We start from the raw sequence: 23,024 nt of genomic DNA, 5'->3' as shown, positions 1-23,024 counted from the left end.
TTAATTTCTAGATTGTCGTTTGGCCATTTGATTCCTGATATCGTCTTCCTATTCTCGATCGGTTAATTTCGGGATCGATCCTTAAGATAATCCGCGACTTGACAACAGAGTGGCCCGAGACGGTTACCGGTGCTGACGTTAATACCATTTCCCCTAACGCAAAGGTAATCATCTTTAAACGATGACATTTTTTCACTCAATTTCTTAGACGACTTTGACCCATGGTTTTTTTAAATTTTAATTTGATTACTATTATTTGTGCGCTTAATTAATTTAAGGAAACAATTTTTGGGGCGCTATTTCTCAACACGTAGTTTAGGACTAATAGACATACGAGGTTTAATATTAGTATTACATTCTATTCAATCAGCCGTAGTACAGATTTCAAGTGCTTTTAATGACTTGTGTCCTAAAAACTGTTGCGAGTAGTCACGGTTCACATGATAGGTAATGCAAAGCTCATATACTATAAATATATGTCAAGATAAAAAATTGATTTGTAACAAGTCCCCATTTCTGTCAGTAAGGATCAATCAAATGGAGCGGGAAATCGATAAAGCCAGCAAACATGTCGGAACTGAAAGTGAGGGCTCGGATCAAAAGAAATCGATCGGCACTGAGGATTTGTCAACTCCAACCGCAAAGGATGATTCGTTATCAAACATTGACTCGCAGTCGAATGATGAGGGCGATGGTGATGACAAAGCAATCGACCAATCCTGTGAGTTCATTGGCAACGCGCTGGAAACATTTTGGAAAGCGACGGGGGAATTCTTCTCGCAAAGATCAACGGTCGCTCTCAGTAGTCTCTACATTCTCCTGGCCGTTCTTTACAATGCCTACTTCATCGCCAGCCTCTACTACTCCATTCACAATGGAATCCCGATGGATTGGTGCGACGGAGTGGGTTTCCTCATTGTCCTGACGAGCATCATTTACTTTGGCCTCTTCTATTTTCAAGTTGTCAAAAAGTTCTGGGGTGAACCCATTCATCAAAACGTTCTCAAACCAATAGGAAATGCTTTTGAAAAAGTTTGGAAGTACAGGTCAGTTTCAATTCGACAAAATTTCAACAAGGAGGGGTCGGCATCTTAATCAAAATATTTTCTAGATGCACTTTGCTTTTAGAAAGCTAGAATATTTTCGAATAAGAGTGTTTATCCACAAACAAAGTTGGGAGATACAAAAACAAGCCTGATCTGTAGTCGTTCTATAAAAGAGATGTTTAAAAAACGCTGCTGAGTCAACAAAAAGAAAAAGAATTCTACTCAACCACCTAGCTCAGGAATAATCGTACTCCATACTTTGTAACGATTCATAATCAACGCCCCCCACAAATAGTCAAAAAGAAGAAGATAGATAAATTGTGTCCTACCTTTAAGCCTGGGAAAAACGGCCAGGCATCCTCACGTGCTCCATCCATCCGCAGAGAAGTTGAATCCACCAGTCGGGATAAGGAAAAGGGGATCCTCGTGAATACACCCACACTCACATGGGTGTACACGAGGAAATTGAAGAAAGGGAAAGAAGAGATCCATAACTTGATCGACTGCAGTAGTTTCTCCAATGGACAGGATGCTGTTTTTCTAAATAAAAAAAAATGGGTTACAAAAATATTAGCAGAAACAACAAGTCAGGAAAAGTTGAAAATGAGAAAGTGGGTAAACTTTAATTTTTGATAAATGGGAGAATTCAAGGTTTCCATATGTACACTGCATTTCTACAAGTCATCTTTAAAATAACTAGCAGGCCGCAGGAATAAAAGTAGCACAAATCATTATCCTAGCTATAATGGATAGGTTGTTGCTGATTGTTGACACTGTCAATATCAGCACAAGCATAACTTGCATAGCATGTTATGTGATGGCTGGCTCAGCAGGCCTCAAAACTGCACAAAGGAGAGACCGGGTTACAGTGCAAACAAACTGCCCCCATTGACAGGGGGCTTACATGATAAATGTTAATCAGGAACTTATATTTGACACATTTGGAAAAGGTTTCTCTTCTAGTTAAACTATACCATAACAATTATATTTGTATTCTTAATTCCTTAAGTTTTAATTACCTGCCAAATAGCATGGTCGAGTCGTGGAGAGCATGGAGAGCAGCGACACCAGAGTTAACATGGCAATGAAATTTTTGTAATTTTATTAGTTAAGTACTGTTTTTTGTATGGCCACGTACGTTTTCCAAAAAAATATCGTTTCCTTTTCTTTATTATTTTAACTTCGTCTCTTTTTCGAAAGTTTTAATCAAATGGAAAGCAGACGACACTAATCTTCAATTAGCCATGCTTTTAAAAGTTAAGATATCGATAGATTAAAAATCGAGCCAAGAGGGAATCAATACTTTGTTGAGTACAGAAATTTAATTCTGATTATTTAAAAATTGATTCAGATTAGCTCGATATGGATTTTACCTCTGTCTTATTTTGGGATTGCTGATTTTTCTAATTATCGACACGGCTGACGAACGAGTGAGATTGCAATCCTTCGGTGGTCTACTCGTCTTCCTGCTGCTCGGCTGGATCTTTTCTAAATATCCATCCAGGGTAATTTTATACTTGAAATTGTTTTACACATTGCGTTCACTCGGCAAATTTTCTTTTTTCTTCTCTCAACAGGTGAAATGGAGACATGTGTCTTGGGGCATAGCCTTGCAGTTGATTTTTGGCTTAATCGTTTTACGATGGGATTTTGGTAGAAGAGCTTTCGAGTGTCTGGGTAATAAATTCTCTCTTCTGCTGGATTATTCAGTTGCCGGATCAGAGTTTGTCTTTGGCTATCTGGCTAATGATGAAAACACTGCTGGAATAGCTTTGGGCACCATATTTGCTTTCAGAGTAAGTACGACTGCTTTTTATTTTTACAAATTAATTAATCTCGTCTTATGTATGATTTATTGGCTTATTATTAGATTTTGTCGGTCATCTATTTTTTCAGTTTTCTGATTAACCTCCTCTACTATTATGGCGCTATGCAATGGACAGTCCAGAAACTCGGATGGCTTCTGCAAGTTTCAGTCGGCACAACGGCCGCCGAGTCGATGAACGCTGCGTCCAACATCTTTTTAGGACAGGTATTCCATCGAGCACAGACATTTAAATTAAATCAAACTGTATTAAATTTAAATTGACAGACTGAAGCTCCGTTACTTATCAAGCCGTTTCTTTCTCAAATGACTAAATCGGAAATTCACGCTGTTTTCACTGCAGGATTTGCCACCATTGCAGGTTTTGTTATTCAACGTTATAGTTGTCTTAATACAATATATTGTGATGAACCGCACCCGGAACCGCAGGATCTGATTTGGCGGCGTATACTGGATTCGGCATTAGTGCCTCCCAGTTACTCAGCGCATCCGTGATGGCCGCTCCGGCTTCTCTGGCCATAGCCAAATTGCTTTATCCTGAAACGGAGAAATCTCAAACAAAGGCCGGAGATATTCAAGTTCCTAAAGGGTTAGATTACCAACATTGATTCTGTAAATTTTTATAACAATGTCAACTGATTTTAAACCAAAATAGAACCGAAGCCAACGCTTTGGATGCTGCAGCCCAAGGAGCTGCAAATGCCGTGCTAATGGTCGCTCACGTAATCGCTAATTTAATCGCCTTTTTAGCATTCATCGCCTTCCTCAATGGAGTCATTTCCTGGTACGGCAATCTCCTGGGAGCGCCTTATATAACATTCGAAGTATTTCTTTTGTATATTGTTGAAACCTGACAAGGAATGTAATTACTATTTCATTTTTTTTTAAAGTGGATTTTGAGTAAAATCTTCATCCCAGTAGCTTTCCTGATGGGAGTGCCGCCATCTGAATGTGATCTCGTCGCCAATTTGGTGGCTATTAAGACGATCGTTAATGAGTTTGCCGCTTACGGCAAACTGTCCGAATACATTGCACAGGGAGTTATATCGGTAGGAACTGTTTCACAAATTGTATAATACGTCAAAATTAATTGTGGTCTTGTTGGGACAACGACTGTGACAGAAACGAGCTGAAACCATCGCTACATTCGCCTTGTGTGGATATGCTAATCCCGGCTCTATCGGTGCTCAAATAGGAACGCTCTCCGCGATGGCGCCGGATCGACAATCCGACTTTGCCAAAGTTGCCTTCCGCGCATTTATTGCCGGGAGCATGGCCAATTTTATGAACGCTTGCGTTGCTGGTTGGTTATTCCACTTTAGAATAATACATCATCATTCGTCCCATTAATTGATTCAAGTAAATTTGTGGACACCACAGGTACTCTGATTTCGACCGTCTCTGAGGTGGTGCCCCCATCGACTACTTATGCGCCCAACATGACTACCTTAATGGGCTCCTATTTCTAGCCACCTATCGTATATGCTGTACAACACCCCTTGAAGACAAATTGAATCCTATTTTGAACGAGCTAAAACTGGTATTTTTCGGCTCGTGTCTAATTATTAGTATTTTCGTAGTTGGCAGGCCTGTTGTATTTACTTTGATAGCATGTGTGTGGGCTTTACGCCAATAATACAATATCCGGCTCACTCGACAGTAGATTCAGCTGTGGGTCTATAGGACAGCTGCCAACCGTTTTGAACTGTAAATAAAGTTATAGTTGCTCGTCAATGTTGACTATAATAGTTTCTGGGTTATTAACAGCGACAATACAGAAAGGATAATTAAACTTGATCTTTCCATGTTAATCCGGAAGAGATATTGCTAGAAAAGAATTCTTAACGCTTTCTGCATTAAGAGTATATCACGGACGCGCAATAATGTCAGTAACACACTTGGCATTCCCGGACGTCTGGCTTGAATCCCGGACTTGGATGTGGTGCCACATTTGAGCTTCGTATTCATACCCTGTCATCCCCAGTATCGATCTAGTGTCGGGTTGGCATTAGTTGAACACGCAACGGGTCTATATAATCACATGAGTAAATATGGCGCACGTTTATAGAGGCAAACTGAAAATAAATAAGGCCAAAAGGATTGGAACTTGGAACACGAGCTTGGAAACTATTCCTTGATTTTGATGAATGAACTTCTTTAAATAATAAAAAAACATTCCGGGAATCCAGGATTGTACCGGATCTTCATTTCCCCCCCCCCCCATATATGTGCGACACAATCTAAAAATCTTATTCGATCGATAGAAAGATATTTTTCGTGTTTATTAATCAAACGCATTTTTTCCCCAACTCGATCCATCATTACAACCAAATATTTAGAATCACAAATGATATAGCCATTCTTGTTTGAATCTAATTGTTTCAAAATAGCAGGATGCGATATTTTTTTCTTAGAAAGTATGGGCCATAAGAGTAAAATGGCAAATAAAAAATGAACGACTATGTTGAAAGCAATTTTTTCCCCTCTATACGTCAAAGAGCGTTTGCTGGGTCTATATATTCTGGATATACCCACAATAACGATCCCCCTCTTACAGAGCCCTCGTCTGTCCTATGTCTGCAAGGGGTACATATTTTCTGTATTCTTTACAATGGGACTCTAGTAAATAATGGATTACCCCCTGGGAATTATTTTGATGGGGACCGCCGATGGAGCAAAACTCTCCCCCTTTTGAGGGTTCAGTCCCCCTCATCAGTACTATATGTTACGTCACTTATATAGTATAGTGTCCACAGCCTTTATTGATTTCACGTCTCCGGCAAAAGAAAAAGAAAAAAAAAAAACATAGAAATATGCAATTACATGGGAAATGGAGCAGACGTTCTGCAAATAATATTCTTATAAATATAAAAGAAGATGAGTTGACGTTTTCCCTTTTCATCGGTGTACACACATGTGCAAAGAAGTTACAGTCTTTCCATCCAGCGCATTTCCGCCATTTTTCTGCTGTGTTTTAAAATAACCGATGACACTGAACAACAAGTCTTCATTAGTTCGACACCGTCTATTCCTCCGACTGGATCCATCTTAGTTCTGTTTCCTATATAGGAGCTATATTTATTTATCTTATGCATCCATCATTATGTCGTGCGCTGGTGATGTTCTGTCTCATCGCCAGCGGCGTGATGGATATCTATTGCTTCAAACTCGGTATAATATAATCCTGTTTCTTATATTTTTCTTTTAGCTACAATATGGGAAATACATTTATTTGCTATAGCGTTTTGAACCAACCCTATCCAGTTCCGTCTCCCATTAATCATTTTTCCTCATCTGCAGCTTTCGTTCACGATGACGACCTACTACTCCGACGACCCAACATTGAGCTATTGATAACTGCTCTGCTCGACGACGCTGGTAGCCTCGTTCATTGCCCAGCGTCGATGATCAATTTCACGACGATCGAAATACCGTCGAGCGAGGTCTTGCTGTTCGAGGCCCAACAGATTGGTAAAAGACCTTAGTATTCGCTCTCATTGTTGTCGGCTGATGCACACGAATTTGGCGATCGATTTTCTCTCTTTATTAGCTGCTCAAATGGATCAATTCGAGGGTGTGGTGCTAGCGGCAACTCAATGCCGGGTCGCTGACGTCATTGAGGCCATTGTGTCGTCGACAATGACACCGGTGCTCCGTCTGGAATTCTTATTCTGCCCTCCATCACTGCCTGGATTAAAAGCCGAACGTTTGCAACTTTACCGTCTCAACGCAAGTCATTTTAGACAACATCAATTTGGACCGAGCTCTTTTCATCAATACATGTACGCATAACATTTTGAAATTGCGATTTTTCCCTATATTAAGGAAACCGGCCGAGATTTCTGTGGCAGTTTCGCAATAATCAAATGGCTGGAAGAGCGAATCTGCTTGTCGTCGGTGGACAATGGAACTCGGAGGACCCTGCTAGACAATGGATCGCCGTTGTTCAGGCAAGATGCGCCGATATGACTTTGCTTGAATGGCCTTGTTATAGATGATGGCTTTCCTTTAATTGGTTCCAAAACATGTGAACCAGCGTGATTAGAGAACTGCAAGAATGCGCTCAATTAGATGATTTTCAATGGAGCCAATCTGGACGCTCGGCAGTCGGCGATGTTTTCGAATCGAAAAGGATCGATTGGCATAAAGAATTTGACGGAAAAATGTTGCGACTGACTTTACTGGAAGTAATACAACAACGTCTTTACTATAAATTTTAATGCGTGGGCGTTTCATTGCATCATATCTGATTTTAAAATGAAGGAACCACCTTTTGTGATTTTCGACCGTGATCCAAATGGAACTGTCGTGGGATACAAAGGATATTGCTACGAAATCGTTCGCATACTCCAACAGCAGTACAATTTCACGTAGGTTATCATTCACCTGATTTATTGACATATTTATTAGTATTTGTTAATTGACAGTTATGAGATCATTTTACCCAGCGATAATGCCTTTGGGAAAGAGTTGCCCGATGGCAGTTGGAACGGCATGATTGGAATGGTCGTGGCCAAAGTAATACAAACTGAAATTGCATTTGAAAATTAAATTAATCTTTATCGATCTGTACAGCGGGTTGATATTGGCCTTGGCCCATTTTCAGTCACACATTCCCGGTCGAAGGCGGTTGACTTTTCCGTCGCATTCTACGAGGATGGCAACGCAATTCTGATCCCGCCACCGGCGGAAGAGAACCGTTTATCAGCTTGCACCAAGCCATTCCGTTTGGAGGTTAGTCAATCGCATACATTACTTGAATTGGAATGAAATGAAAAATAATGTCGTGTTAAAACAGACTTGGCTTACCTTGATGCTGTTTGCGACTATTCTACCCGTCATTCTTTGGCAACATTCAAAGTTTTATTTGATTCACTACCGGGAAAAATGTCTGACATTGGGGGACCAATATTTGTTCATCCTTGGAGTTCTTATTGGCCAGTGTGAGTAGCTGCTGCACTAATTAATTTCTGTGCTGTCAAAATTTTAACATTTCTCCTTGCTGTATAGCTGGACGAAAGTTGTCTTCGCGGTGTTCACTTCAATTACTCGCAGCCATTTGGTGTTTGAGTGCTGTCGTTTTCGCAAGTGCTTACGTGGGAATTCTCATGTCCTTTCTGCGATTTCCCAAACTGTTGCCCGTCATCAATCGACTGGAAGAATTACCTGAATCCCACCTCAAGTGGGTTGCCCTACGAGGAACCGCTCTGGATTCGCTCTTTCTCGTATGTGTCGTTTATGTAAGCTGAACAAGAATTCACTTATCACTTTAATTCAATTTTCTCTACAGGATTCTACAGCCGGAATTTACAAAACTATCGGAGGTTAAGCCATTTAAACGATAAAGCTGATTGCTATTAAATATTCCCTGATTATATTAACAGATGGCTTATTGAAGCAGCAGCGTGGAGCTTTAATTGATGTTCATTTAGATGGTATCAATCTCGTCGCTAACGGCGGTTATGCTTATCTCGCGGTATACATCATTGATTCATTTTATTTTCAAGAAAACTAGAATCCATTTATCGTTTTAATTCAGGGTAAATCAAATTTAGAGTCATCGCTCTACGACGATTATCTTCGAACGGGCACCTGTCGTCTCAGCATTGCCCAGCAAGAATTCTTTAAAGTCAATGTGGCATTCGCCTTCTCGAAAAATAGTGCTCTTAAACCATTCATGGACGAAAAGTATAAAACGGTCTCTAAATAAAGCTGATTGGACATTTACGACATTTATTCCCTATTTTTGATAGAATTTTACAAATGATGGAAGCAGGTCTTGATATTTATTGGAAGAAACTTTATGGGGCACCGACCGGTGGTAAATGCGGAAAAGTGAAGCAATCCGATACGGGGCCCAAAAGTCTCAGCCTGGCGGATTTACAAGGCGCTTTCATCATTTTAGCTATCGGATCCGGAATAGCTTCTCTCATCTTCTTATTCGAGTGTTTTACTCCCTATTTCTTTCGCTCTCTTTGTCGAATTTGTTTTTAAAAAATAACCACAAATTAACATATGCCCAGTTCGGAGTGAGAGAGGGGACATAAATAAAATGAGATATGTGTTTATTGACAATTCTATTCTCTCTATAGTCTCACGACACACACACGACTGGCTATCGACAAATGACGACCAATCAGCGGTCGTGTTACGATTAGTTATGACTAGACTTATTTTGATATGAAGCCATATTTATCATTAGAATATTCAGCTGTGGATACAGCAGCTGTCAACCATCTGAACAATCGAATAATTCGTTCAAGGACTGTAAATGTACAATGATAGACTAATATTCGTTGGTGTTATCAGAGCATAGGCATGGAGAAAAACTTGTATAAAAAGCCGTTCTTTTTCATGAAAATATCATTCTTCATCTAGCAGTCCTTGCAAACATAACAAAAAATGTACCAGAAATTTTTCGTAAGTAGACTAATGCTCGGTGCAAAGTAATTCAACGATTATTCTTATTCTATTGTCTGTGTCCATTAATTTAGCTCTTCGCCGTTCTCTTGGCTATGATGGCCATCGTCTACACCAACTCTCTGCCCACTGCTGAAGAGGGTGAAGAAACTGACCAGACTTTCTGCAAACCATTTTGTAAGCTTTAACAGTTTACTACGGGAGCGTGCCTAAATCTTATTTATCAATTACATAATACAATTTGTTTTTTAATGATCCGCAGCTTCATGCACCAACAGCACCGACTGTTCCAGCAATCTTATCTACAAGACTTGCCGCGCAAATCTCTTTGGAAATAAACAGTGCTGTTTATTTTAAACCAAGAAAACAACTAACTAACTGAAAATCGAGTCCCAGGATACATAAGACCCTATGGATTCATTTTGAATTCATACTCCATTGCACGAAATTGCCCATTTTAATTTTGTTCTTTTTTTTTAAATGAACTTTATGTGTTTGACGGCACAAATCTCTGATTGGTTTCGGAAAATACAGTTCTATTATAGTCCCGCACGAAAGGATAACTAATATTATGATGATGCGATAGATGATGACACATAATTTAAACAATGCTGTCGTTGAAAACGTTAAAACTATGATAGGAATTAAAAAAAAAACAAACAACAACTTTAGAACACGGCTGTCATATTGGGAGTGAAAGAAAAAGTTGAAGGTGCAAAGGTAGTGGATATTGGTGTGTCAGAGACGGATGATATTAGAGTGCCTATTTCCCAATAATAAAGACATATATGTAATCTAATAAAAACAGTAGCTCTTAACGAAATCTCTCTTACCTGCGATACACGCAGTCATAAAGCAGGCTGCACTGCCCGCTACAAATGCTCGAAAGGCCACCTGGGCCAAGTCGCTCTGCCGTTCGGGTGCCATGGTGGAAAGAGCGGCTATCTGGGTACCAATCGACCCGGGATTGGAGAAGCCACAAAGAGCGTAGGTAGCGATGGTTTCAGCTCGTTTCTACACACGTTCCAAGGAAGCCAAAATATTTTAGCCATATAGCATAACACTGCAACAAGAAGGATTCACTATTGATATACCGAAATGATTCCTTGTGCCACGTATTCCGATAGCTTGCTGTAAGCTGCAAACTCATTGACGATAGTCTTGAGAGCCACAAGATTGGCCACTAGATCACACTCGGCTGCGGGCACGCCCATCAACCAAGCAACAGGGATGAATATCTTGCCCATGATGTACTGTTGCAAATCAATTTACTTGAATTAGATTAGTCATTGGATGGACAATAGATTTCTTACTTCAAACGTGACGTATGGAGCTCCTAGAAGACCACCAAACCAGGAGATGATTCCATTGAGGAAGGCGATGAAAGCTAAAAAGGCGATTAAATTGGCGATGATATTCAGTACCAAAAAGACGGCATTAGCTGCTCCTTGGGCGGCTGCATCGAGAGCGTTGGATTCCGTCCTGTAGAAACACGCAATAAAACGATTCCATTGTGCCTCGATACAACAGACTGAAAAGCGGAAGGATTACCCTTTAGGAATTTTCACGTCTCCAGCTTTAGTTTGTGATTTCTCCGATTCCGGATAAAAGAGTTTGGAAAAGGCTAGAGCGGCCGGTGCAGACATGACGGATGCCGATAACAAATGGGATGCACTGATACCAAAACTGATGAATGCTGCCAGAACTCCGCCTGAAATTCCAATTTTTATTCAATCAATTAATTCAACAACATAAATTATGTACAGCTTACAAACCTGCTATGGTGGCGAATCCACCCGTCATTACGGCGTGAAGCTCAGACTTGGTCATTTTAGGAAGAAGGGGTCTAATTAACAAAGGGGCCTCGGTCTGTAAATAACAGTTAGCCATCATATCAATCAGCATGAGAATAAATTATTTGACTTTACTTGGCCTAAAAAGATATTCCCAGCTGCATTCATAGACTCGGCGGCCGTGGTACCGATGGATATTTGCAACAGCCATCCGATTTTCTGGACGACCCACTGCATAATGCCATAGTAGTAAAGGATGCTAACGAAGAAGCTGAAGAAGAAGATGACTGAAAGTATCTACACATTAATGAAGCTCATTAGCATTTCGAATGACACAATAATTTTCTGCTTAATATTACCTTGAAGGCAAAAACAGATCCGAGAACGATTCCTGCCATGTTTTTATCGGTAACCAAATAGCCATAAACGAAGCCCGATCCTTCGTTGGAATAATCGAGGAATTTGGTGATTTTGTCGCCGAGGCACTGGATAACCTGGCGACCCAATTCCCATCGCAAGACGATTAATCCGAAAATAAACTGAAGTCCCACACCCCAGGTTACATGACTCCACTTGACCTGTAAACAGATTGAAAGCGTTCAGATTAATAACAGTGATCTAATGACAGATGTACAAGTAATTTAGCTTACTTTGGACGGATGCTTGGAAAAAATCCAACCGAGAAGCACGAAAACAAGTAAACCAAAGAAAGAGACGAGTCGATATCGTTCGTCCTTTGTATCGATAACAAGGAATGTGATCAAGGCAGCGACAATCACCAAGTAAACACCATACTGGACCAATCTGTAAATACACAAAAAATGTAGCTCAATCAATTATCAATTAAGAGAATAATAATTAGAATTATTCACTAACCGGAATTTCCAAACGCGATCAAAATGCGCCCTGATTGGTTTTAAAACGGCTCGATCAATGGATTTCCCCCAAAACTTTTTCACAACTTGGAAGTAGAAAAGGCTGACGTAGGTGATGACAGTAATAATGATGAGCAAGCCGACACCGTTGCACCAATCCATCGGGATGCCATTATGAATTGAATAGTAAATGCTGGCTATGAAATAGGCGTTGTAAAGAAGGGCTAGGATAATATAGACAAGCCAGCGAACCAACGACTTTCTTTGAACAGCAAAGTCGCTCAAGTGAGCCCAGAATTTTTCCAGTGCGTTGCCGAGGAACGAACATGACGGATTCACCTCTTCTGTTCCTTCTTCGGGTTCTGTCGGGGATGTCTTGGATTTCCTTCGTTTCTTTTTTGAAAGACTTCCATTGACGCTTTCTTCTCGAGCCTTCAACTGTGAAATTTGTAATGTGCCGTAATTCGATTCTTGCGGGTCCTCCGGGAGGTTTATTTCTACTTGGATATCATACCCGCCATTCACTTTTCCTAGTTCCATTGAAGCTCACTGTGGCAAAAAAAAAAAATTAATTAAATCAGTTATATAAACATTTATAAGCTCCATTGGTTAAACACGAACATTTTCTTATGTCAACATGAACTAGATCCGGGATGCAGAAAGGTGTTCAATTAGGACACGTTACTCATAGCAAACAAGTAATGTAGCTCATTGGTCAGTAATATAGGGCGCCATAGTTAATAACACTTAAGTCAACATAAACTAGAATTTGGGATAAGCTTCCATACTGTTCAATTTGTCTAGCCATACCCTGGAACCACCTGTTCAAACCTGATTAGTCAGTAAATGGGGACGACACTAATGATTTCGAACAGTATAAAAGGCTAAGGATATCGCTCAGTTAGTCACACCAATCGTCCAGTAATTCAAACCAAATTAAAAATGTTCCAGAAATTGTTCGTAAGTTTATACTTTTACATTCTTGTTTTACTTATTGGGTAATTTCACATTCATTTGTTTTTGCGCAAATAAGCTCTTTGCCTGCATCTTGGCTGTGATGGCTGTCGTCTACACTAACTCTGCGCCCACTTCTGATGATGAAGCAACTGGCGAGGAGAGTGATCAGTTCTTATTCTACTGCAGATGGTTTAGTAAGTTAAAAGTTCACTGAGTTTACGACAAATTTATAGAATTTTAAACATTTTACGTGACTTTCTAAGGCGGAATAGAAGAATTTAGTTATTAAGGGTGAATTATTTCTTTGTATGATTGCAGCCTCTTGCAGCAACAGTACCCAGTGTTCAAGCAATCTAATCCACAAGACCTGCAACGGAGGACGATGCTGCAGAGGTTAACGACTAACTTGGTAATAATACCGCCTGGAGCAAGATATCCGCTTTACAATGACATCGCAACTTTCCCCTTTGGTCTTTTTTTCACAATTATAGAGTATACCTTAGAATAGCAGTAAAAATACACGTCTATCACTAGCAGCAGAACGAATATTTCTAAATTTTAGTATTTTTTATCCTTAACGAACACATCCTATTTCTATGCCAACATGGTACGATAATGCAGTAAACAACGGCTTAACAGAATCACCTACAATTTATTTGCCTTACGATACGAAGTTTATATGGCATGGAAAAGAATTTTTTTAAATTACTGAGCTTATCTTTTTTTCGAGCTGTAAAGATCTCACTTTTTTATCAAGAGTTTTAATTGGATTTATTCAATACTTAAAGAAACAGCTTTCGTTGAATTAGGGGAGAAAACGCCCAGCCAACGCCTCTTTCATGTTGACTTGGGTTTAACTATTTTGCAATGTCTAGAAAAGGGGAAGACCATTAATCAGCTCCCTCGTGTGAAAGATTGTACCCAAGACACACAATGAACACGTTTCAAGGTTAAAACGTAAAAAAGTGAAAGGGGTCGTCACTAACCTCGCACTTGCCCTACCATTACACAACTACGTTTCTCTACGGTGTCTTAGTCCAATCTGGAATTGAATCTTTCCATTCGTTCGGCAATGACAACAACAAAAAAGTTGTTTGAATTGCATTTCCTACCGCAGCTCGAGCCATAACGGAATTATGAACTGAACACTTCCTGCCGCCACAAAACACTTGCCACACACACACACATCATTGTCAATAAATGGAAAATAGAATTTTGAATTTATTTACCTTCAACAGACTGGTGATCCAGTCACTGTTTAGACGTTTGAGTTGTCGCCAGTATCCGCTGTCGCCGGAAAATAATGAGTTTTGCGGAGCCGGATGTTGTCCCACCACGTTCAAACATCAGACTGTTGACAGGCAGCACCAAAGCACTACTGTTGATACTACGCGCAGTGACGTCAGCAACAAAAGTTGTGTTTTTTCCTTTGTAATGCATGGATTTCCCCTGGCAATATGCTGTATAGTCAGTAAAAAGTAAATTGCCTTTTGGCTAAATAGTAAAAACGATTGAGCATGTTGAGTATGCGACTGCAAACGTCATAACATTCACCATAGGTTATTGCCCAGGGCGCTACCTTATAGGTCTAGCTATTTTCTTCTCAAGGACGACACAAAGGCATCTTTCGAGACTTTGATCAAACCATAAACAGGAATGTTATTCCCAGTTGATTTGCGAAGTAAAAGGACACGCCCTAGAACGCTTAAAATGTTCTGCAAAACCCATTATGTTACGTAAATTTCTTAGCCAACAAATTCAGGACAAGATTATATTACGGTAAAAAAAAAAACGTTGGGTGTTAAAAACAATGAAAACAAGATGTTGTGGTGAATTTGGGACAAGGAAAGTAATAATACCACGTATGCAATTCAAAAAGGATGACAACATGACAATCAGATAAGCCAGTTCACTGCATAAACTGAACTTATACTGACGTAAATGAAACTCTCTCCAAGCGGAAAGCGACAAAATGAAATCAATTTGATAGGGAACTAACAGCCATGCGTTTAATTTTCCGCGTAATGCGAACGTACATTGTTTTTGGGTCAACACCATTCCTAATCACTCGTCAAATAATTGTTTGCGGTAAAATGGTTTTTGGTCAACGTCCCTAAACATGTAGTCATGTCTAGTTACATATCAAAGGTTTAACTTGATGGGGGTGAACATTGCAACTTGATTGTAAAACAGGGAAGGGGAAACTTCAATGCAGTTTAACCGTTCGAATAACAAAGTTTGAAGCATGCAGTTACCTTGAAAATTGTTGTAAACTGCAAACTTATCAAGTCTTAACACAAAGATAAGCACTACACGAACGGAGATGCAGAAGTTGAGCACTAATGGTCCGTCATGATGAAGCGACACCAATAATCACTCGGAATCTGCAACAATTTCTCCGTGATCTACAACCAAAACGCAATGATTAATTAACATGTCTCAATAATGATATGGCAATGAGTAGACTTACGCAAGCTTGTTTTTTGGTTTCCTTCAAAGTTAACTCGACATCCGGATTAGGGCGAGAATGGCCTATAATAATTGGACCAAACACCCTAGCCAAACTAGATGCGAGCATTTTACACTCGGGAGTATCAGCCACCCTACATAGAACAAGGTTAATCGATGACCTTAATTGCATTACGACTGGCAGGGGGGTTACTTTTGAATGTGAAGAATAAGATAAGCGAGCGTATCCCGATTGGGGCGCGGAAGCTCTGGTATAAGAGCGTACAATGCTGTTTGGACATCCATCTCTTCATCAAGATCGCATATGCCAGCAAAGCTTTTCCATAACGTGAAAGTGATGAGGGGTTCCTTAAGTGTACGTAAAAACAACTTTAATGCACCAGTCACGACATGAATATTCACTTGCGCTAGGCGTTGAGGCTGCATCTTGCCTCGCACCATTTCTTCCTGTAAAATGAAGTTGTCACACTGTCAAGTTCAACGAGATTTTACTAAAAAGGGAATGAACCAACCTTTAAATCTGTTATTTCTTTTTCGGAACCATTGACGCGATAAAGAGCCACTTCTTTCATTCCTCTGCGCTCAACTTCATTCACACAGTGGACAATCAGACTGGGTATCATGGGGACTGTCGACGGTGCAAAGTCAGCCAAAGTTCCGGCTAATCCTCTACTGATGGAAGCTTGTGTCGTTGGGACACATATTTGAGGCATACGAGTCTTGCAGTCCACATGACAAGTAGCGCGACAATCAGAGCATTTGAAAGCCAGCTTTCCAAACTTAATTCTGTTTTGAGAGACCCATTAAGCATTAGATGTGTCTTTGACGGTGAAAGATATACAGTCACTGACCTGTTCCCGCACGGAAGGCAATTTTCCGACTTAATAATAGTCTTTTGACTGAAATTGTGTCGGCGCTGATTGAGAGAAAGCCGCCCTCCAGATGCCACAGGTCGTAGATAAGCTGCCCCCTGCCCTTCGGAAAGGCGAGCCGTTGCCGGCACACTGGTACTCCTTCTACCATTTACTGTAGGAGATGTTTCACTCATGATAAATCGATTTTTGGGTGGCTCCAACAAACCTATAAAAAGGGTCACAGAATGTTTAAGCTTTAAAATAGGCTCAGATTATATTCTTTACTTTGTGAAGGGGCACTAGGAGCTATATCGGGCTCATTCTCCAACTGCTGATGGCTGTCGATACGCACTCTTCGTTTCTTACCGAAAGAAGAATTGATTTCCTCTGTCATTTCACATGTTTCAGGACTTGTTTCAATAACTGAAGTAGCTGTGATAGGACCTCCTTTTATGGGAATCGATACTGTAGTCGTGGCGATGAGACGCTCACTACATGATGTATCAAGGACTCCCTAGGAAAATAAAAGGAATTACAAAACCAGAAGTAAATTTTAATTGTGATATTACTCACGTCACGTCGAGATCTGCGTTTGAAACCCCCATCAGTCGTGAGGTACGAGTCAAAACCTGATGGACGGTTCGAACGGGTTGAAATTCGACTTGATCGTGCACTAGAGGGTGGCAGCTCACTATCGCGATTCGTTTCCTCATTAATAATTTCAGAGGCGATTGACGATGTCCCCATGCTGTTTGAATCGCTGACATTTTCGTTGCACAACCAATCTCGAGACGGCGGACACATCCCTGGCATTGAGTGACGATTTCTTCTGGGAGGTTCAGCATTGTTTTCAGCTGTGCCAGTCCTTTCTTTTGATGATTTGAGCTTCTTTTCCTATTCAAATGTATTGTTTTAAGTCTTAAACCTTCATAGAGTGTGGATATATCTACCAGAGTTTTCTTCTCCTCCTGGAGATGAGTTCGAACTTTAACTTCATTTTTCAAAAGGACAGTTGTTTGATGGTACTGAGCCTGCAGCTTTGAATTCACCTGATTGGCATCATTTAGTTGATTCTTCAGGTGCCTCACTTCATCCTCAGCCTCAAGCCATTTGATTTGGCAGTTTTCTTGATTCACAGCATACCTTCTAAAATCTAAAATTAGAATAAGCATCGATATATTAAGCAATTTAGATACTTTTAAAAACTACTAAAGTATAACCTTCAATGAGGTTGTTGAAACCTTTGCATAGGTCATCAAATTGCCTAGCAAGGATGGAAATTTGAGCAGAGCTTTCCATCTGAGGTCCGGGTTAAGAAAACCCTTTTTCAAGCGTAATCTAGATTTTAATATAATAGTTTAATCGTGCACATTATTTAAAGGCTGACTAGAACGATAGCACATCACAACAACGTCTTAGAAAGACGTTTTCACTAGTGGACATGTGGTCATGATAGCAAATTCATCATAAATAAAATAATTGCTCTAGAATTTTATAATAAAATGAAGAGTAAGCATTTAACACTTACTTCGTATTATCGACTCCCCACCACTTTAGCAGTTTTTGACTTTTTGCTTCCAATCTGTTTGCTTACCGACTGCTACTGTAAGGTGACATAAAAATAGGTGACCCTACCTCCTAATGCTGAATGCCACGAATTCACAAAAACTGTGAGCAAATAATTAAAATATTATTTAAACTAGTGCTTAATAAAATAATTGTATTTTAAAATGTTTATTTTTCAACACAATTTTTTAATGCGAGTATTTTTAATTTTAATATTAAAAACTGGACTCATGCAGCCTCATGTATTTGGTCCCTCGAGGTTTTCGGAGGGAAAGGGTTAGTTGCAAACAAGAGCGTGCTGCTTCAGTACACGTGGGACTCTCTTTTCACTAATAGTGGGTAACCGCATGTCCCAACTTGAAACGTTTGTCGTAAGACTCGAAACATTCGACATTTAAACATCACATAAACTGTTGTATTTAGTTCTACTGACCAGCCAGATTATAGGTAAGAATAAGAACAAGCAAAATGTTATTTGCCTTAACCGTGAAATTCATCACTTACACTAAAGCTGTGATAATAATTCTTCATCTAGGTTTGTAATGTGCATGTCTATTTTTTTTTAAGGTTACGGGATGGAGATAAATTCCCATGTTTCGTTATTAGCCCAATATGACAGTGCATGCAGGAGTGGATTTGATTTTCATGGATGTGATCATGGTCAGTAGAATATCACTTGAATGATAAAATAAAGTTTGTGTGCAAAATATTTATCATAATTCATTTTTTCTGTTACAGAATTCTTGGAATTCACTTTAGGACAAGAGGATTGCCAAAAGAAGTGGTTAGCGGCTGAGAAAGAGTTAGAGGTCATTCAAAGTAAAATTAATGAGGCAAACAAAATGACATCTAAATTGGAATTACTAAATCATCATGTAACAATGCTGTTGAAAGATGAGGTGAAAGTAAGGAGTTCCATCCAAGAAGAAATTCGTGAATATGTAAGTTACTTAAAGTGGACTTATCCTTGAAAATGTATTAACACAGTTTTGATGCAGCATACGCAATTTGATATGGTCCGTGATTGTCTGTCGAGTGAAACTTATCTTAAGGACGAACTCATAGAGAAACTGAACAGCCTCGGTCCCAGACGCTTTCCGCATCTCGTAAATAATACAAATGCTCGCCATGTAGACAAATTGGAGACCATCACTGAAGTAAACAGCGCCGAATTGGATTCGGTTATGGCATCAAGTGAGCGGTGCAGCGTATCCAGTAGCGAACCGTCTGATGAAGACCTCGAACTCTCGGGTACCGTTCGTTCTTACCGAGATCTTCATCGCTTGAATAAGCAATTTTCTGAACTGGTGCCCGATGGGGAGCATCAAACATCTAATAAACGCGTAACAGATGGAAGCGTAAGTAACTTGCAATTATATACCGAGTCATTTTGATCAGTTCAATGTTTTTAGACTGCAACAGAAGTTGGCGTACTCGACCAATGCATTGTGGCAACCACAACTGTTTCTTTTTCAATGCAAACTGGTTCAACTGTAGTCAGTTCTGTGATCGAAGGTTATCCGGGATCAAGCAGCAGTGATGAATGCACTCAAAACACAACTGTCATAAGAAAACATCGTCTGAAACGGCAAGTAGTTATCCATCAAATTGAGACCTGCAATCCATGTGGCCTTCGGTACATATATTGTTTTTATTTTTATTTCACTGTGGATTAAGTATTTTTTTTAAATTTTTTTATCAGGATCAAGTTTGGCAAATCTGCGTTGAAGTGTATCGATTGCGGCATGAATTGTCACATTAATTGCGAGTCATTGTTGCCAAGATCTTGTGATCCCCAAACCTCCAAAAATGAAACCGAGAAGCGCCTTGAAGTGGCTACACCGAAAAAGTGAATTTACTAATTATATTGTACACTTTTTATTTCCTTTCTCATAACTAATTATAACAGGAAAGTTTTGCGTTTCTTCGATTCGCCGTCGACGAAAAAGTGATGCAGACCCTAAAACCCAAGTAGTAGATTTTTGTGGATTTTTGATTCAGAATGTTTCTTTGTTTTTTTTACAACTTTACATTTATTTTTTTTCTTTTGAGTAAGAACTAAGAACCATTTTAAAGGTTAACATGTTAAGTGAAATTTTCGGTTCTTTATAGTAATCCTGCAAAAGTGATCCAGCAGACTATTAAATCCAAGTAGATTTTTGTGGTTTAATTCGGAATGTTTTTTTTTTAACAAAATTTTCTTCAATTTGGTAACAACTATTTTAACGGTTAACATGTTAAATAGAATTCTCCATTCTTTCAAGTTACTCCACTGATTCATTTTACACAACCCAACACAGTTATTAGTAAGTAAATAATCGCCGTTGTTTTAGGTAAATTGATTTTCCTAGCGAATCAAATCCTTGGCTTCTTGCTCTACAGACGAACAAAATGCGTTTACAACGAAGAAGATGGAATCAACGTTCCTGTTTTTTTAAATCACGTGTTTTAAGAATGGTTAATGCATACTTTTAGAATTTATATATTTACCAGCTACACAGGCTGTCATGAAGCAAGCAATACTTCCTGAAACAAATGCTCGGAAAGCCACTTGAGCCAAATCGGTTTGTCTGGATGGAGCCATTGACCCCAGGGCAGCTATTTGGATGCCTATTGACCCTGGATTCGAGAAGCCACACAACGCAAAGGTAGCGATCGTTTCCGATCGTTTCTATTGGCAGAATTAGTTATGGCCATGAAACCAATTGCTACATAGAAAACAGGTAAACAATTTGAACTAAATTTTTTACCGAAACTAGTCCTTTAGCCATATATTCTGATAGTTGCCTATAGGCAACAAATTCGTTGACGATGGTCTTTAGCGCTACCACATGTCCTATTTGATCGCACTCTTCTGCAGGAATCCCCATTATCCAGGCCAGTGGAATAAAACACTTCCCTACTAGATACTAACACAAGCAGACAGCCCTTGTTTTCAACATCCTAAAAAAAGGTATGAATGGCTTACTTCAAATGTAATATAAGGTGCTCCTAAAAGTCCTCCCATCCATGAAATGATTCCATTGAGAAAAGCAATAAAGGCTAGAAATGCGATTAGATTAGCGCAAATATTAATGACCATAAAGACTGCATTAGAAGCCCCTTGTGCCGCTGCATCTAAAGCGTTGGCCTCTTTCCTGTATGATTAATGTTGTAAAAATTTGATTAGACTCAAGTTTTTGGTGCGTTAAAAAGTCAGTAAATTTGTAGACCCTTTTGGCACTTTAATGTCCTCTGCTTTAGTTTGCGATTCTTCTGTCTCGGGGTAAAACAATTTAGCAAAGGATAAAGCGGCTGGTGCAGACATCACAGATGCACTCAGCAAATGCGAAGCGCTTATTCCAAAGCTTATGTATGCCGACAAAACTGACCCTAAGAAATATTAGAAGATGTCAACTTGTTTATACCAGTATTTATATGTAAAAGCAAAACCCGAAATTGTAGCAAAGCCGCTCGTCATAACCGTATGCAGTTCCGATTTCGTCAATAACGGTAAAAGTGGTTTGATAGCTAAAGGAGCTTCCGTCTAAGGGCATCAAATCGTTGTAGAATCAAATGTTTTGTAGATCTGGTGTGAATTGTATACTTGTCCAAGAAAAATGTTGGCAGCGCAGTTGATTGATTCGGTCGCAGTGGTTCCTACTGATACTTGAAGAAACCAACCGACTTTCTGTACGATCAGTTGCATGACTCCGTAATAGTAAAGAATGTTGACCATGAAACTGAATAAGAAAATGACTGACAAGGCCTTGAAAATTAACAATAACATTATTCAGTTGCAATTCAGTTTTATTTTGTCACTGTAGGTACTTTAAAGGCGAAAATGGTGCCAAGCGGAATTCCGGAAGCATTTTGATCAGTGACTAAATGACCATAGACTAATCCTGAGCCTGCATCGGTGTACTTCAAAAAGATGGAAACGCGATCGCCGAGACAGGCAAAAACCTGCTGCCCGGTTTTCCAGCGAAGAACCATCAAACCGAAGAGAAACTGTAAGATCATTCCCCAAATCACTTGTGTCCACTTTATCTAAACCAAATGAATTATTTTGTTTGATTTAATTATGCAACTATGGGAAGTTGAGGTTTACTTGGGATGGATGTTTCGAGAAGATCCAGCCAAAAAGGAGAAAGACGGCCAGACCGATGAGCGAGTATAATCTATCTCTGTCACCTGCCGTGTCCAATACCAACCCCACAGTGAAACCCGCGACCCCGCCAGCCATCACCAGTAAGCGTAGAAATCTTGATTCAATTTAAATTTTTTTAGTAAGATAATTTTAGTAAAGTATCCACGTTCAACGCCATCTGTTAGTCAGTTTATCAACCTGATCCGTTTCAAGTTGAGTTTTTGAAAAGAAAGGTTTCAATGGATGAATCGGTTTAGTCAAAACTAATTTTAAATTGGAATGGGGAAATGTAGGTTGTAATTTAGCACCAGGGTGTAATTAGATTTATGGACATTCTCGAGATTCCTCCATTTCATTCTACGTCGTTAGCTCGGGGCCTCGGGCAAGATTCTCGGAATCTATTCTGATTCTTAATTACAAACTATTGTAATTAAGACTTGGTGCCAGATGAGGGAGATTAAAAAAGATATGGATCAACTATAATGGATAACATCAACAACAAACGATTAAAAAAAGCCTAGTTTTGAGTCTGCGCAATGGGATAGGAGGAATCTGGGCGATTCTGCGCACTCTGGCGGCTATTTGTACCCCAATCTCATTGGTTGTATGCAAATGAGCGTTTGAGATATTAAGCGTCCATTTTCGTCGATCAATAAATGATAGGCTTGCTTACCGATAGCTCCAGCATCGTTCCAAGATAAGGGTTAGGGGAAGGATCACTCTGGAGTATGCGCTATCGCCCCAATGAGGTTTGAAAACCTTGTAGTAGAAAAGGCCACAGTAGACAATAACAGTGAGGATAATCAGCATCCCGACACCTCCACACCAATCAATGTCGATTTGTTTGAGATGGGCATTGTAGACAGCCGCAACGAAATAGCAATTGTATGAGATTGCTGCAAAAATTCGCAAGAATACTGTAATTTTAAATCTGTTTTTCTCTGCAAAGTTTCCAACGTAACTCCAGAATCCTTCAACGAAGTCACCAGCAGATTTACTTTCATTTTGAGGAGATTCCAAATCCATCTTTGACGGAGAACTGATCGATGTCTGATCATACCAAGAATAGTATATCGCTATCGGATGTCCA

At 39.6% G+C, this 23,024-nt stretch overlaps 5 protein-coding genes and 2 long non-coding RNA genes across 12 annotated transcripts; 4 read left to right on the top strand and 3 right to left on the bottom strand.

The window, feature by feature from the left end:
• Positions 1-66: 66 nt before the first annotated feature.
• Positions 67-4,605, top strand: LOC124208877 (uncharacterized transporter YutK-like). Of its 4 annotated transcripts, none has more exons than XM_046606745.1 (11): positions 67-164; positions 524-1,046; positions 2,398-2,551; positions 2,624-2,842; positions 2,917-3,078; positions 3,139-3,232; positions 3,301-3,460; positions 3,527-3,695; positions 3,762-3,920; positions 3,994-4,174; positions 4,252-4,605. In XM_046606745.1, the coding sequence occupies exons 2-11, from the start codon at positions 538-540 to the stop codon at positions 4,338-4,340; spliced, it is 1,896 nt and encodes a 631-aa protein (XP_046462701.1). In that variant the 5' UTR covers positions 67-164; positions 524-537; the 3' UTR covers positions 4,341-4,605. The 4 variants fall into 4 exon arrangements, with proteins under 4 accessions (XP_046462701.1, XP_046462700.1, XP_046462698.1 ...); XM_046606744.1 differs by having other exon boundaries at positions 84-164; positions 528-1,046; XM_046606742.1 differs by lacking the exon at positions 67-164 and adding an exon at positions 291-447 and having other exon boundaries at positions 528-1,046.
• A 4,574-nt stretch (positions 4,606-9,179) lies between these two features.
• On the top strand, positions 9,180-9,843 carry LOC124208668. Its single transcript, XR_006880548.1, has 3 exons — positions 9,180-9,291; positions 9,366-9,468; positions 9,554-9,843. It is a non-coding gene; the product is annotated as an uncharacterized LOC124208668 (long non-coding RNA).
• LOC124208667 (solute carrier family 28 member 3-like) lies at positions 9,366-14,292 on the bottom strand. The gene is made up of 11 exons (XM_046606516.1): positions 14,146-14,292; positions 11,961-12,508; positions 11,735-11,888; positions 11,444-11,662; positions 11,220-11,381; positions 11,067-11,160; positions 10,843-11,002; positions 10,605-10,773; positions 10,386-10,544; positions 10,125-10,305; positions 9,366-10,054 (listed from the first exon to the last, which is right to left on the bottom strand). Exons 2-11 carry the CDS (start codon positions 12,497-12,499, stop codon positions 9,960-9,962), a joined length of 1,932 nt encoding a protein of 643 aa, XP_046462472.1. The 5' UTR covers positions 12,500-12,508; positions 14,146-14,292; the 3' UTR covers positions 9,366-9,959.
• On the top strand, positions 12,794-13,452 carry LOC124208669. The gene is made up of 3 exons (XR_006880549.1): positions 12,794-12,919; positions 12,993-13,110; positions 13,235-13,452. It is a non-coding gene; the product is annotated as an uncharacterized LOC124208669 (long non-coding RNA).
• A 381-nt stretch (positions 14,293-14,673) lies between the features above and the next one.
• On the bottom strand, positions 14,674-17,892 carry LOC124208756 (rac GTPase-activating protein 1-like). 2 transcript variants are annotated; one of them, XM_046606633.1, is made up of 10 exons: positions 17,768-17,892; positions 17,460-17,577; positions 17,190-17,392; positions 16,813-17,133; positions 16,525-16,753; positions 16,237-16,465; positions 15,898-16,171; positions 15,579-15,832; positions 15,387-15,519; positions 14,674-15,321 (listed from the first exon to the last, which is right to left on the bottom strand). In XM_046606633.1, exons 2-10 carry the CDS (start codon positions 17,536-17,538, stop codon positions 15,256-15,258), a joined length of 1,788 nt encoding a protein of 595 aa, XP_046462589.1. In that variant the 5' UTR covers positions 17,539-17,577; positions 17,768-17,892; the 3' UTR covers positions 14,674-15,255. The 2 variants fall into 2 exon arrangements, with proteins under 2 accessions (XP_046462589.1, XP_046462590.1); XM_046606634.1 differs by having other exon boundaries at positions 16,606-16,753; positions 17,768-17,875.
• Positions 17,893-18,069: 177 nt separating this feature from the next.
• On the top strand, positions 18,070-20,068 carry LOC124208443 (rac GTPase-activating protein 1-like). 2 transcript variants are annotated; one of them, XM_046606162.1, is made up of 7 exons: positions 18,070-18,252; positions 18,373-18,465; positions 18,544-18,746; positions 18,804-19,163; positions 19,218-19,393; positions 19,508-19,654; positions 19,715-20,068. In XM_046606162.1, the coding sequence occupies exons 2-7, from the start codon at positions 18,381-18,383 to the stop codon at positions 19,755-19,757; spliced, it is 1,014 nt and encodes a 337-aa protein (XP_046462118.1). In that variant the 5' UTR covers positions 18,070-18,252; positions 18,373-18,380; the 3' UTR covers positions 19,758-20,068. The 2 variants fall into 2 exon arrangements, with proteins under 2 accessions (XP_046462118.1, XP_046462117.1); XM_046606161.1 differs by having other exon boundaries at positions 19,218-19,441.
• Positions 20,069-20,091: 23 nt separating this feature from the next.
• On the bottom strand, positions 20,092-22,971 carry LOC124208442 (solute carrier family 28 member 3-like). The gene is made up of 10 exons (XM_046606160.1): positions 22,608-22,971; positions 21,896-22,049; positions 21,616-21,834; positions 21,392-21,553; positions 21,238-21,331; positions 21,018-21,177; positions 20,774-20,942; positions 20,556-20,714; positions 20,296-20,476; positions 20,092-20,231 (listed from the first exon to the last, which is right to left on the bottom strand). The coding sequence occupies exons 1-10, from the start codon at positions 22,958-22,960 to the stop codon at positions 20,203-20,205; spliced, it is 1,680 nt and encodes a 559-aa protein (XP_046462116.1). The 5' UTR covers positions 22,961-22,971; the 3' UTR covers positions 20,092-20,202.
• Positions 22,972-23,024: the final 53 nt, after the last annotated feature.

The sequence above is a fragment of the Daphnia pulex genome, chromosome 12 (assembly GCF_021134715.1).
Source record: "Daphnia pulex isolate KAP4 chromosome 12, ASM2113471v1".
Classification (NCBI taxonomy): domain Eukaryota; kingdom Metazoa; phylum Arthropoda; class Branchiopoda; order Diplostraca; family Daphniidae; genus Daphnia; species Daphnia pulex.
Note: the sequence above shows the minus strand (reverse complement) of the source record. Positions and strands in the feature narration are given on the sequence as shown.

Bases quoted from the DNA above. Each gene is read 5' to 3' on its own strand.
- LOC124208877 (XM_046606742.1), top strand. From the start codon at position 398: ATGACTTGTGTCCTAAAAACTGTTGCGAGTAGTCACGGTTCACATGAT. The intron at 448-527 runs GTAATGCAAAGC...TCTGTCAGTAAG, and splicing joins AGTCACGGTTCACATGATAG to GATCAATCAAATGGAGCGGG. The intron at 2,843-2,916 runs GTAAGTACGACT...GCTTATTATTAG, and splicing joins GCACCATATTTGCTTTCAGA to ATTTTGTCGGTCATCTATTT.
- LOC124208667 (XM_046606516.1), bottom strand. From the start codon at position 12,499: ATGGAACTAGGAAAAGTGAATGGCGGGTATGATATCCAAGTAGAAATA. The intron at 11,161-11,219 runs GTAAAGTCAAAT...TGTTATTTACAG, and splicing joins GGAATATCTTTTTAGGCCAA to ACCGAGGCCCCTTTGTTAAT. The intron at 10,306-10,385 runs GTATATCAATAG...GAACGTGTGTAG, and splicing joins TGGCACAAGGAATCATTTCG to AAACGAGCTGAAACCATCGC.
- LOC124208756 (XM_046606633.1), bottom strand. From the start codon at position 17,538: ATGGAAAGCTCTGCTCAAATTTCCATCCTTGCTAGGCAATTTGATGAC. The intron at 17,393-17,459 runs GTTATACTTTAG...TTCTAATTTTAG, and splicing joins TTTCAACAACCTCATTGAAG to ATTTTAGAAGGTATGCTGTG. The intron at 15,833-15,897 runs GTTGGTTCATTC...TTCATTTTACAG, and splicing joins AAGAAATAACAGATTTAAAG to GAAGAAATGGTGCGAGGCAA.
- LOC124208443 (XM_046606161.1), top strand. From the start codon at position 18,381: ATGGAGATAAATTCCCATGTTTCGTTATTAGCCCAATATGACAGTGCA. The intron at 18,466-18,543 runs GTCAGTAGAATA...TTTCTGTTACAG, and splicing joins TTTTCATGGATGTGATCATG to AATTCTTGGAATTCACTTTA. The intron at 19,442-19,507 runs GTACATATATTG...TTTTTTTATCAG, and splicing joins TGCAATCCATGTGGCCTTCG to GATCAAGTTTGGCAAATCTG.
- LOC124208442 (XM_046606160.1), bottom strand. From the start codon at position 22,960: ATGGATTTGGAATCTCCTCAAAATGAAAGTAAATCTGCTGGTGACTTC. The intron at 21,554-21,615 runs GTACCTACAGTG...TTAATTTTCAAG, and splicing joins GCACCATTTTCGCCTTTAAA to GCCTTGTCAGTCATTTTCTT. The intron at 20,232-20,295 runs GTAAATATATAA...TTAAAAAAACAG, and splicing joins CATGACAGCCTGTGTAGCTG to GAACGTTGATTCCATCTTCT.